At 33.9% G+C, this 13,236-nt stretch overlaps 1 protein-coding gene across 1 annotated transcript; it reads left to right on the plus strand.

Annotated features, from left to right (window-relative positions):
• Window positions 1-10,930: 10,930 nt before the first annotated feature.
• Window positions 10,931-12,213, plus strand: LOC145072729 (small ubiquitin-related modifier 1-like). Its single transcript, XM_079019193.1, has 3 exons — window positions 10,931-11,133; window positions 11,655-11,804; window positions 11,951-12,213. The coding sequence occupies exons 1-3, from the start codon at window positions 11,050-11,052 to the stop codon at window positions 12,020-12,022; spliced, it is 306 nt and encodes a 101-aa protein (XP_078875319.1). The 5' UTR covers window positions 10,931-11,049; the 3' UTR covers window positions 12,023-12,213.
• Window positions 12,214-13,236: the final 1,023 nt, after the last annotated feature.

Below are 13,236 nucleotides of genomic sequence, written 5' to 3' on the forward strand. Positions count from 1 at the left end.
TTGGGTTCACCGTATATGTTAATTGGATTGAAGATTACAACCAAACCTAACACGTTTATTTAAATGAGTTGATATTTTCAATTGAATCCAACATTTCAGATTAATAGGTTGTCATCCGGTTGACATGTTTATATAGTTGTCAATTAAATCTATTTAATAAATTGGTTAAACTTAGATTAATCTATTTAAAATTAAAAAAAAAAACTAAATATTATACCATTTAAATTAGTTTCTAATGTAGTTGTCAATGAACAAGAACATCAACGATTTTATGTAATTGATTTCAAAAAATCAAACATGCAGACAAGCAAAACTGCAAAAACATTGATGGTTTTGATTTTAATTTTTTTTATTAATAATTAAAACTAATTATTAAGGCTGTAGAAATTGTATTCACAGAAAACCAACAAACATGTTATCAACCGAACAAAAAAAGTTAGTTGCCAACATGTTTGGTTGGTAGTACCATACCAATTGAACAATCTTGATAAGGTTCCATGTTCCATAAAATTAAAAGCTTTTATTTAATTTAAAAGTTTTATAAATAAGGTGTAAGCTTTTTTTTGACCGGCTGAATAAATATAAATATTAAAAAAACCAGTTAGGAGCTGTGACAGTTACAAAAAATAAAATACAAATACATAAGAACAAAGAGAAAATACATAGGAATTTAAAAGCAACACCAAGAGACCCCAAATTATATCCCATAGTTCCTGCTTGTGTTCTTTGAAACGCCACCACCACTTCACTAGCAGTGCAAGATTATGGGCTTTGAGACTACCGATACTTAATCCTCCATTCTCTTGTTTCGAGAGAACCTTTTCCCAGCCAATCCATGTTAATTTTTATTTTTCTGATGAGCCACCACAGAAGAAGTATCTTCTTATTTTTTCAAGATTATTAAGAACTTTAATTGGCTCTTTATATAATGAAAAGATGAATGTACCAAGGCTACCCAACACCGCTTTGCATAAAGTTAATCTACCGCCAAAGGAGAGAGACTTTCCACTTTGATATTTTAGCTTGGAATTTGGCAATCAGCCCACTCCATTGGGATATTCTTGAGATTGTAGCACCCACATACATACCCAAGTAGACAAATGGTAAGTTACCAATGGAGCATTGGATGCTTCTGGCCAACAGTTCAATTTCAAGATTATTGATGCCCAAATCGAAGAGCTTGCTTTTTGTTATACTTACTTTTAGATCCGGGGCAAGCTCATAGCAGCGAAGTATTCTAATTAAGTTCTTGGCATTTTGTATTGACCACTCTCCTAGGAAAATCGCATCGTCTGCATATTGAAGACGAGACACAGTTGGGCTGTTATTTGGAAGGGAAATGCCTTTGAAGATGCAATGGTTTGTAGCTTCTTCCAGTGCGATATTAAGTCCCTCGACAGCCAAGATAAATAAGAAAGGAGAGAGAGGGTCCCCCTGTTGAATTCCCCTCTCTAGAGAGAATTATTTGGTTGTTGATCCGTTTACTATTATTGAGGCCCTGGCAGAGGCAAGACAACTCCAAATCCAACTACGCCATTTTAATCCAAAGTGCATATGTGCCATTATAGAATCCAGGTACTTCCAATTTACACAATCAAAATCCTTTTCAAAATTTACTTTAAAGAGGAAAGCCTTGGTTTTGGATTTCTTAACCCATGAGATGATTTCATTTACGATCAGCGGGCCGTCAAGTATGTTTGCGGTTCTTTATGAAAGTTGTTTGGGTTTGGCTAATGACTTTATCTATCACAACTTTTAACCTTTCGGCTAGCACCTTTGAGATGATCTTATAAAGGAAACCAATTAAATTGATCGGTCTAAAGTCATCCAAAGTGTTTGGGTCTGTAATCTTCGGCACTAAAATGATAAACGAGGAGTTGCATCTTTTGTATATGTTTCCGGTTTTCTTGAATTCTTTGATAGCTAAAAAGATGTCACCTCCAATTGTATCCCATTGTTTCTTGATAAATGCAAATGTAAATCCATTGGAGCCTGGAGCCTTGTCGGCCCCGCATTTCCACACTGCTGCCTTTACTTCTTCGAGGGAAATAGCTGCTTCAAGAATGGAGTGGTCATTGAACGATAATTTGTTGAACTTGGAACTAAAGAAAGGAGGCATGTTTTTGTTAGTTTCCTTGAACTTGTTGTAAAAGTGGTTATAAGCCTCTGATTTGACTTTTTCTGGGTCCAAAGTCCAAATACCATTAACGTTCATGCTAGTTAGTCGCTGCGAATGAATATTCTTGTTAATTAGAGCATGAAAGAATCCGGAGTTTTTGTCGCCTTCTAAAGCCCATTTACATCTTGACTTTTGTTTGAGGTCCAAGAAATGTTTAGATTCGAACTCTCTTAGTTCTTTTAGCAACTCCTTTCTAATTTCCATGTCTGATTCAGATGGTTGTGTTTCCTCTGCCTTTAGATCGATCTCATTCACTTTGTTGGAGATTTCCTCAATCTTTTTCCTGTTTTCTTCGATTTTCAGTTTCCTCCATTGCTTTATTTTTTCTTTTGTGTTTTTTAATTTCCCAACAACCATAGATAATGGAGAAAGTGAATAGAAGAAACCGCTACACCAGTCTGTCGTCCACCATGCTCTCACGATATCCTTTAATGAATCATCTGGCAGCCACAAGTTGAAGAAACATAATGGAGATGGGCCAAACGAAATGGATACCCTGTTTCGCTTGAAGATTGTGTTAGAAGGAATTTTTCAGGATTCCATAAAGTTGCAATTCCCCCAGAAAGTCCTTGAGGATTGCTGACTTCACATTGAAAAAGGATTTGGGCCCCAAATAGCTTTATCGAGACCGACTTTGACATCCATGGATTTAGTTTCCTGTAGGCCTACTAGAAAATTATGGTTTTGAATCCTAAGGTTTTTGATCCAGTCTCTTTTCACTTCGCACCCAACACCTCTTCTATTTAGGGATAAGATATTCATTGATCGGTGATGTTAATTCTCCTTTTCCTGATTACATTCCTAATTTGATCTTCAAAACCGCCGAGGTGGAAGCTTATTTTGGATCAGCGTATTCTCCAAACCCCCCACGGACCACTAGACCAAGTTCTTCTCCATTGGAAAGGGCGTGACATTTTAGAAGCAACCTGGGAAAACAAAGATGATTTTGATTTATCCAAGCTATTACCTGACCTTGAGGACAAGGCTATTGCTAACGGAGGGGGTGTTGATACGGGTATAACCCATACCTGACCTAAAAGGACCATCAGGAGACCCAACCGTTATGAAGACTAAAGGAACCTTGAAGACCAAGTTTGTTGACCACCAGCTAGCTGCACACGTGAAGTTGATCTTTTCTTAAATTCCATGTTTTTAGTTCCACTAGTGTTTCCTTGAATAAGTCCATGCATGATTGTTTCAGTTCCTAGAATTGAGGAGTCATGTGACATCCATTAGTCTTTAAGTTGTATATTTGTTTTAGGGAATTAATATAAAAAATTGCTCTAGCTCTCTCTCTCTCTCTCTCTCTCTCTCTTTGTTCTTCATGCTCTATTCTTCTTGGAGACTGACCCTCTCAAACAGGTCTTATCAATATTCTTCTCTATTTCACTCGCCATACCTTCCATCAATTGATTAGCTCTGATACCACTTTGTCACAGACTTGAATCTTCAAGCTCACCGTGCGACACTTAGTTCTCAAACTAATTCAGCCTAACTCAAAACTTCAACACAAGAATAAGGAAAGAAGGAAGTAACTCAACACACGAAAGCTCTTTATTGCTCTAGAGAACTCAACTCAATTACAAGGTGAGGAGAAATGAAATGGGAGAGCCCTATATATATATATATATACAAGAGGCAAGAACTACTACGAAACAAGGACATCTTCTAGAATATTTCTAGAAGATGTCGTCTCATGAGCCTTCTATGGAGTTTCTAGATATCTTCTAGAATCTTTCTAGAAAAAACTACTCTAGAGAAAACTAAAATAATTAGGAAAAATGTCCAAATAAAACGGGTCGTTACAATAGGTTACATTTTTACACATATAAAACCAAACTAAAAAACCAGAAAAGACGCATATACGATTCTAAAAATATCTAACACCATAATTCTTTTTAACAAACTTTGTGGTCTCATGTCATTGCATCACCAATCATAAAAGCGTAAAAGATATCCACAATATGAAAGTCATATAGTTTTTATGGATCCTACAATATCTATTTTTTATATTATTATAATAGGTAAATATATAATATAATATTATATGTTAAAAAAATTTATCTAGAGCTTGTGAATTGATAAATTCACTGGAAAACCAATAGTTTTTTTAAAAAAAAAAACTAAAAGTTTGTTTGTAAAAAGCTTATATTTTAAATTCTCTTACGATCTTATATGTGTTATGTGATGTTAGATCTGATATTGCTATAAAACCGTCCAGGGACAGCCTTAAGCTTGAGTTTGTAAAGGTAGGGCTTAGGGCCCCAAATTGTAAGGGGCCCCATTTAATTTCAAGTCTAGTTTCTCTCCATCTATTCATGGTCCATGCGATACTCCCCATTCCCAAAAAAAAATCACGCCTGCTACTACAATCACGTTGTAACGACGATTAAACTTCCTTTCTTTTCTCCATTCTCGGACTCGATTCTAGGCTTTCTTCTCCAAGCGATTCTTCCACTATTCCACAGACTGTCGATTGAATGATTTGAATAGCTGTTGACGGTTGACCTGTTGGCTACTATTCTCGCCTCTCGGTTTCTCCATTACTCAAAACTCTAAAATCAAAATCAGTTATTTTGCTGTCATTGAATTTAAAACAGTAATGTGCTTGTATTTTCCCTTTTGAGTTTTGATTTTCCTATTGTTTGATTATGTAATTGGGGATTTGGGGTTAATAGTCGATTAGCTGAAACCACTCAAAAGTCAAACCAGTGTTCTAAAAATCTCAATTGATATTGTTGATTAATGGAATAATTGTTGCCTAGCCAATAAGCTTTGTCCCACTGCTTCAATTTGCTTTATTTGGTGAATCATTCCTCAAAAGGTTGATGCTATTTGGCTCTTGGTTTGGTTGATTGGCCCCAAACTCCAATATGTGGAAAAGTCTTCATCAATACTACAAAAATGAATTCTGATGGAATGTACCCATTGTATAGAATGATAGAACAACCTTTTTTTTTTATCAAACATGCGATATTTGATTTGAATTATGTGGTTTGGCCTCATAATTTGGTTTTGTTTTTAATGAGATTCTTGTTTGACATCTAGTTATATAATGTCTTCTGATTAAAACACAATGTTTTATTATTAAGTTATGTAATTTGTATTTTAATTATTTTTGGCTTTTTCCATTAATGATCAAATTTGTTAATCTTTTCAATTTTCTGATTTTTTATTTCAAATTGGTAGATTCCATTGTTCATTGATTCCAAATTGGTAGATTCTATTGTTCACTGGTTCCAGATTGACAGATTCCATTGTTTTTGAGCTTTCCATTATCTTAGGGGCGGTATAATCCTAATACATATCTTCTATACTTATAGTTATTATTAATCAAATAATTAATAAACATGTCAAAAAATACGAATCAGGTGCCTAAAAAAGGAAACGAAAAATACAAGAAGAAGCTTTTATAGATAAACAAAATGGTCGTTTTTAAAATATTTAACTACAAACAAAAATGTTGATAATGAACCAGAACAAGCTAATGTTGATAATATTATTGACCAAACTAATATTGAAATTAATAAGGAACAAACTAATAGTGAAAAATGACAACGAACAAACTAATATTGAAATTGATAACGAACAAACTAGTATTGAAATTGATAATGAACAAACTAATAGTGAAAATAATAACACGCCTTAAACATATATGATCAAAGTAAATGAAATAATATTAGTACTAATTTAAAAGATTTAATTATAGAAAAATGTCCTATTAAAATTTATGATTTTAAATTTCCAAAAGATCAACATTTAAGAAGCTTTAGTACATCTCTTTATATGCAAAAATACCAGGAAAAAAATACGAACAAACGTGGTTGGTTTATTCCATAGATGTAGATAATTTTTTTTTTTTGTTTTTGTTGTAAATTATTTAATGTGAATACATCTACATTTTCATTAGCACATAAAGGTAACAATGATTGAAATAATATTTCTAGTATACTAAAAAGACATGAAGCAAGTAATAGACACATTCTTAATATGAGGCCATATATTAACTTAGAAACTAGATTAGCAAATAATAAAACAATTGACAAGCAAATCCAAGAACAAATAAATAAAGAAAAAGAACATCGGAAAAATGTGTTAAAAAGAACCATTGCTATAGTAAAAACTTTGGGAAAAAATAATTTAGCATTTCGTGGAACAAATGAAAAAATTTATGAAGAAAATAATGGTAATTTTTTTTAACTATAATTGAAATGATTGCGGAATTTGATCTTATTATGCAACAACATATTAGGAGAATTAATGACAAAGAAATTCATAATCATTATCTTGGACATAATATGTAAAACAAACTTATTAGTTTATTAGGAGAAGAAGTTAAAACTAAAATTATTAAAAAGGTAAAAGAGACTAAATACTTTTCAATAATACTTGATTGTACTCCTGATACAAGTCATAAGGAACAAATGTCAATTATCTTACGATGTTTATATTTTTCAACAACTACAATAGAAGTTAAGGAGTACTTTATAGGATTTTTAATTATAGATAATACAACCGGTAAAAGCTTATATGATGCTATAGTTGATCAAATCCCTATTCTAATAAAAGAATAGTTTTAATCTCCTTTTGACATGTGTCATTCTATTAGGCATCCTAATTAATACATATTTTATTCATTTTTTGTCATGTGTCACCATATTAGGCTTCCTAATTAATGCATACCACTTGTCAATTTATTAATTCTCCATTTCAAATTTCAAATTTTAAATTTCTCACTCTAATTAAATTAAATTAATAACATTATAATAAAATTAATACAAATTGTACGTGATATAATATTTCATACATTTATTTAAATTAACGATTATAACTTTATATAACTAAAAAAAATCATTTAATTAATAATTTATTTAAAATTAATTAATTAATAATTTTTAAATTCTCACTAAGAAACTTTAATTAATTTTGTAACCGTGGTTTCCACAGGTTATAAACTAGTTAAAAATATAGGACTAGGGCTGTGTTTGCGCGCCACAGCTAGCTGATAAGCTAGCTTATTTTTTGAGCTTTTTTATGTTGTTATGTTTGGTAAGCCAAAAAGTAGCTTATAAGCTAGCTTTTTGAAAAGCTACTTAGACTAGCTTTTTATGAGCTTTTTTAAAATTTTCCAAATACACCCCTTAATTAATTATAGAAATACATATTCTTACATGTCCTTTTATGTAATTTTATATATTTCAGCTAGCTTTTCAGCTAGTTTTACCAAACGTTATTTTTTATCAGCTAGCTTTTCAGCTATCAGCTAGCTTTTTATTTAACAGCTAGCTTTTCAGCCATCAGCTAGCTTTTCAGCTAACAACTAGCTTTTCAGCTAGTCCGTCAAACATAGCCTAGATATAAACGATGTTAGGGGTCAAGGTTATAACATTGGTTTAAATATGAAAGGAAAACATCTAGGTGTACATAAACGATTGTTGGATATTAACCCTAGAGCATTATACACTCTTTGTGGTTGTCATAGTTTAAATTTAGTAATTTGTGATATGACTAATTCGTGTGATAAAGCTAGTGAATTTTTTGGAGTTATACAACATATATATTCGATACTTGCTTCATCAACTCAAAGGTGGAAAATATTACAAGATAATATATCAAACCTAACACTTAAATTATTATTGCAAACTTGTTGGGAAGTAGAGTAGAAGTGTAAAAGCAATTAGATTTCAAGCACCACAATTAAGAAAAGCACTTTTATAATTATCCAAAAATTATGAAGATCCAAAAATTAAAAGTGAGGCTAAATGTTTAGCTACATATGAACTTGAAAATACTGAATTTTATTATGAATGATTATTTGGTATGATGTTTTGTTTACTATTAACACTATTAGTAAAAGCTTGCAATCAAACGATATACGTATCGATGATGCTATAGATCAACTAAATGGACTTTTGTGTTTCTTTGAAGAATATAAAGAAAACTGATTTGAAAAGACTTTAGATTATGCAAAAGAATTGAATTTAGAAATGAACGTAGAACCTGAATTTCGTGAAAAACGTATCATTCAAAGAAATAGACGATATGATGAAAATGTTGCTAATGAAACTATTAAACTCTTGTTCAGTTATTTAAAACTGATTACTTTTTATATATAGTAGACAAAACCATTACTCCACTTAAAAGTAGATTTGAGCAATTTAATGAGTTCAAAAATATTTTTGGTTTTCTATTTAGTATAGAAAAATTAAAATCATTTGATGAAAATACTCTAAAAAAACATTGTTTAAATCTTGAAAAATCTTTAAAGCATGATGATAGCTTAGATATTGATGGTTTAGATTTATTTCACGAACTAAAACTTTTAAGACATATTGCACATTTAGAATGTGATACAATTATTAATATAATTAATTAAATTAAAAAATTTAGTTCTTTTCGAAATGCATATGTTGACTATAGGATTATGTTAACTATTTATATAATCGTTGTCTTTGCAAAAAAAAAAAATCTAAATTAAAACTATTAAAAAATTATTTAAGAACTACAATGGCATAAGAAAGATTAAATGAATTAGCTATTTTGTCAATTGAAAAACAATTAGTTAAAGAAATTGATTATGAAGATTTCATTAAAGAATTTGCATCTAAAAAAGCTAGAAAAATTAATTTAATGTCATAAAATATATTCACAAAAAACATATACCTAATTTTTTTTAACTCCGCAATTTGTAAACTTTTTAGTTTATTATTACCGGTCGCAAACCTAGATAAATGATAAGGGTTTATAACATTAAGTATAGTAAATGTCAAAGGGCCCCAAATTTTTGGTTCGCTTAGAGCCCCGAAACTCATTGAGCCGACTCTGAAACCGACCTATTGAAATCATAATTGTTTATAGGAAAGATCTTACGATTAGGGGTGCGTTTGGTTGGCAGTAAAAGAAAGAAATTCGATGGAAAAGGATTCCAATTCCCTCGAATTCATGCGTTTAGTTGGACTTAGAGGAGGGAAAAAGATTCCTAAATGAAACAAACTTTCCACCATATGGAGGAAAGTGAATTCCTTCCAAAGTTGGTTGGAAAACATTCCTTATCATCAAGGAAAGTGGCAGATTACAAAAATACCCATTGTACTTATCAGAAAACGCACCACCACTGCTGCCGCCCCACAAACCACTGATCACCACCACCACCACCACCACTGCCACCCCACAAACCACTGATCACCACCACCACCGCTGTCATTACAACCACTATAACCGCCGCCATTGCCACCACTGCCATGACTACTACCCACCACCATCGTTACCGCAGCTACCACCCACCATCACCGCCGCCGCCACCACCACTACCATCGTCGTCGTTACCACCGTTGCCGCCACCATCGACCACCATCACCCACCACCACTGCCACCATTGCCTTTACCACCACCACTACCAATGTTATCACCCACCACCACTACCAATGTTATCACCCACCACCATCGCAGCCACCACCACCACCATTACTACCAATGTTGCCACCATCGCTGCACCGACCACCACCACAAGCCGCCACTGCCACCACCACCACCGTCGATGTCGCCACCAACTGCCACTGCCACTACTTCCGCTACCACAATCAAGGCTACCACCACCATCACCACAACCATCATAACCACCATCACCACCACCCACCACCGTTGCCGCCCCACCAACCACTGACCACCACTACCACCACCACCACCGTTGCTGCCACAACCGATATCACCGCCGCCATTGCCACCACCACTACCACCCACCATCACTGCCGCCGCTACTACATTCGGCGCCACCACCACTACTATCGTCATCGTTACCATCGTCGCCGCCGCCACCACCGACCACCATCACCCACTACCACTGCTAACATTGCCTCATTCACCACTACCACTACGATCACCCACCACCACTACTAATGTTATCACCCACCACCATCTCCGCCACCACCACCACCACCACTACCAATGCTGCTACCATCGTCGCTACGACCACCACCACCAGCCGCCACTGCCACCACTAGCATCGTCACCGCCGTTGATGTCGCCACCAGCTGCCACTGCCGCCATCACCACTACTTCCGCTACCACAATCAAGGCCACCGTCAACATCACCACAACCATCACTATCACCATCACCACCACCCACCACTGTCGCCGCCACCACGCTACTGCCCCCACCACCATTTCCACCACTGCCGAAATTTTACTGTTTCTATAATTTTCATAATGTATCTTTACATATAAGTTAGAAAACAAGGTAAAATTAAGCAAAAAAGACAAAAATGATAATTATGTCATTTTACATGAATTACAATTTCATTTCCTGCGAACAAAACAAAATATAAAATTAATTCCAATTCCATTTCATGCCAACCAAATAGCATATGGAAATGGATTCAAATTCCTGATAGATCCATTTTTCAATTTCAAATCAAATTCCTTCAGCAACATTCTGCGAACCAAACAACACCTAAGATATCGATATTAACTCTAATTGATTTAACCGTTGTTTGTTTGAATTTCCTATATAAAATGTTATTTTCATTAAAAAAATAAAGATAAATGCACTAAAATAGACATTAGACAAAATTAATTTTCCTATTTTGTGCAATTTGTAGCTTTGCACTTTCCCCGCATTGGTCATTGTTCCTTCATGGCCCTTTATGTCATTTTCCAAAAATTATAGGAGGCTAAAAGCAATATCTTGATTCATTTTCCATCGGCAAATATCGACCGTCAGATCGTCTCTTGAGAACATTAACCTCTCCCTTTCTATTCTACTAGTGAGTTGTGAGCGACAAAGAAGGCGTATAGTTTAGGCAGAGTTTGAAGCGTCGCCAATCGAAGCAGCGTTTCCGTTCCATACGCCGTTTATCGATTTGCCGGAAAACATGTCAGGAGTCAACAACGATGAAGACAAGAAGCCTGGGACTGGTGATCAAGGAGCTCACATCAATTTGAAAGTCAAAGGCCAGGTTACATTTCTCTCCTTGTGTTAAATTTTTTTCCATCATCGAATTCGATGTATTGTATTCTCTCTAATCTTCACGTTTTTATCTGGTTAGATGATTATTATTTCTCGCTTAGTATGAAGCCAGTAATTTCTAGTGCTCTGAAGTTCGTGTTGATTTCTTCTTCGCGTTCTAGGGTTTAGTTTTCTTTGTTTCACCTTACAGTTAGTTTTCTACTTATAATCGTTGTTAACGCTAGGGATTATTCACAAATATTGCATTATGTGCTGGTTTATGTTTTAGATGATAAATTCTGGAGTTGTTTTTTCTAAACATCAGGAACTCATCGTGGAAACGATACTAATTTTGTTAAAACATGACTGATTAAGATAGGGGTTTACTTGATAGTAAATTCTACTATGTTTTTCTTTAATTTTGATTTGTTGTTCTATCATATGGTACAACTGTGAGATGCATCAATGTTTTAGTGGGCATCATAATATGCTTGAAAGTTGAAGGGATAACTCATGTTGTTGTATTTCCAGGATGGAAATGAAGTGTTCTTCAGAATCAAAAGGAGCACACAACTGAAGAAACTTATGAATGCTTACTGTGATCGACAATCTGTTGAGCTTAATTCCATTGCTTTCTTGTTTGATGGGCGTCGTCTTCGAGGAGAGCAAACTCCTGATGAGGTCCTCTCTCTCTCTCTCTCTCTCTCTCATGTTTGGGGATAGAATTTGAGATTACATTAGAATTAAGTTTCATTGTAATCCTTAAAATTCCTTCATATTAGAAGATTGAAAATGCCCTGATTATCTTCTATAATTTTGTGGTACAGCTGGAAATGGAGGAAGGTGATGAGATAGATGCAATGCTGCATCAAACTGGAGGCAACTCTACCAACCTTTAAGACTTTTCTTATGTTTTTTGTTCTATCATTCTATGCTCTGTGTTATGTTCTGTTTCTTGGTTTGTGATACTTAAATGTTTAAGGTCTTAATTTCTGTCTCATGTAAGGGTTAAAAAGTAAAAAACCCATGGTTGTAGTAGCCTAAATTTGTATTATGTTCAGTTTGATATATGCTTTTGTGTTTGAAGTAATTGTGGTTGTATCTGCAATACTAGAGTAATCATGTTTGAAAATAGCATCTAAGAAAATCCTTAGTCAACTTTTAAGTGAGAAAAATAGTTTTTAACTAGTATTTTACCTGCCGCGCATTGCGGCGGTAGTTATGAATTTAAGAGGTAAAAATTTATCGTTATTAGCTGAAAGTCGATGAAAATATTGTTTCTATTTTTATTTTGTTTGAGTATATGTGTCTGTGGATACTACAAACACCATATTATGTAGGAAAAGTTGTATACATTGGTACATTCAAAAATGTTGAAAGTAGACGAAAATGTTGTTTATATTTTCATTTCGTTTGAGTATATGCGTTTTCTGATACTACATACACCACATTATGTAGAAAAAGTTATCTACATTCATACATTCAAAAATTCAATTGCAGTTTTGGGGTTACCAACAATTTTAGGATGTAGTAAAGTTTAAATAATAAGGGGATGAAAGTGACATTGTAGAAACTTTAAAGTTAAAAAATAAAAAACGACATTTAAGAAAAATGGTGGAAAATAAATGGCCGTTAATATTGCCACTGAAAGTTTTGATATTGCCACTGAATAAGTAATAAAAGGACAATTATACCCTTAACTTTTTAATTATAAAATAACATAAATTAACATATATGAAAGCTAGAGTTGCTGTTTCTTTTGTTCTTGAATAAATAAGATAAAATGCATTTATTTATTGTTATTATTTGTTATAAATAAAACTTATTTAATTGCATCACCATCTTTTTCCCATGAACACCGCCATCTCCACCACAATTATTTTATGACACACACTACTCTCAGGCAGCCCCCGTCATCTTTCATAATCAAACCTTGTTCAGCTTTCATCAACACAAATCAACAAGCATCACAAACCCACTTGCCATTATCACCATCTTCTTCTCCCATGTTCCCTCTTCATTCACTTCACCCTACCCCAACCCCATTAAACCTGCAACAAAGAACTACAAACTAAATCACAATCAACGACCCCTTCTTTTCTGATCTTCAGGT

Source organism: Lactuca serriola, chromosome 9 (assembly GCF_051521515.1).
Source record: "Lactuca serriola cultivar US96UC23 chromosome 9, Lser_US96UC23_V15, whole genome shotgun sequence".
Lineage (NCBI taxonomy): Eukaryota > Viridiplantae > Streptophyta > Magnoliopsida > Asterales > Asteraceae > Lactuca > Lactuca serriola.

What these genes read in the sequence shown, in the direction of transcription:
- LOC145072729 (XM_079019193.1), top strand. Translation starts at nt 11,050, where the DNA reads ATGTCAGGAGTCAACAACGATGAAGACAAGAAGCCTGGGACTGGTGAT. An exon ending in ATTTGAAAGTCAAAGGCCAG is followed by an intron (nt 11,134 to 11,654) that starts GTTACATTTCTC and finishes TTGTATTTCCAG; the next exon opens with GATGGAAATGAAGTGTTCTT. An exon ending in GAGAGCAAACTCCTGATGAG is followed by an intron (nt 11,805 to 11,950) that starts GTCCTCTCTCTC and finishes TTTGTGGTACAG; the next exon opens with CTGGAAATGGAGGAAGGTGA.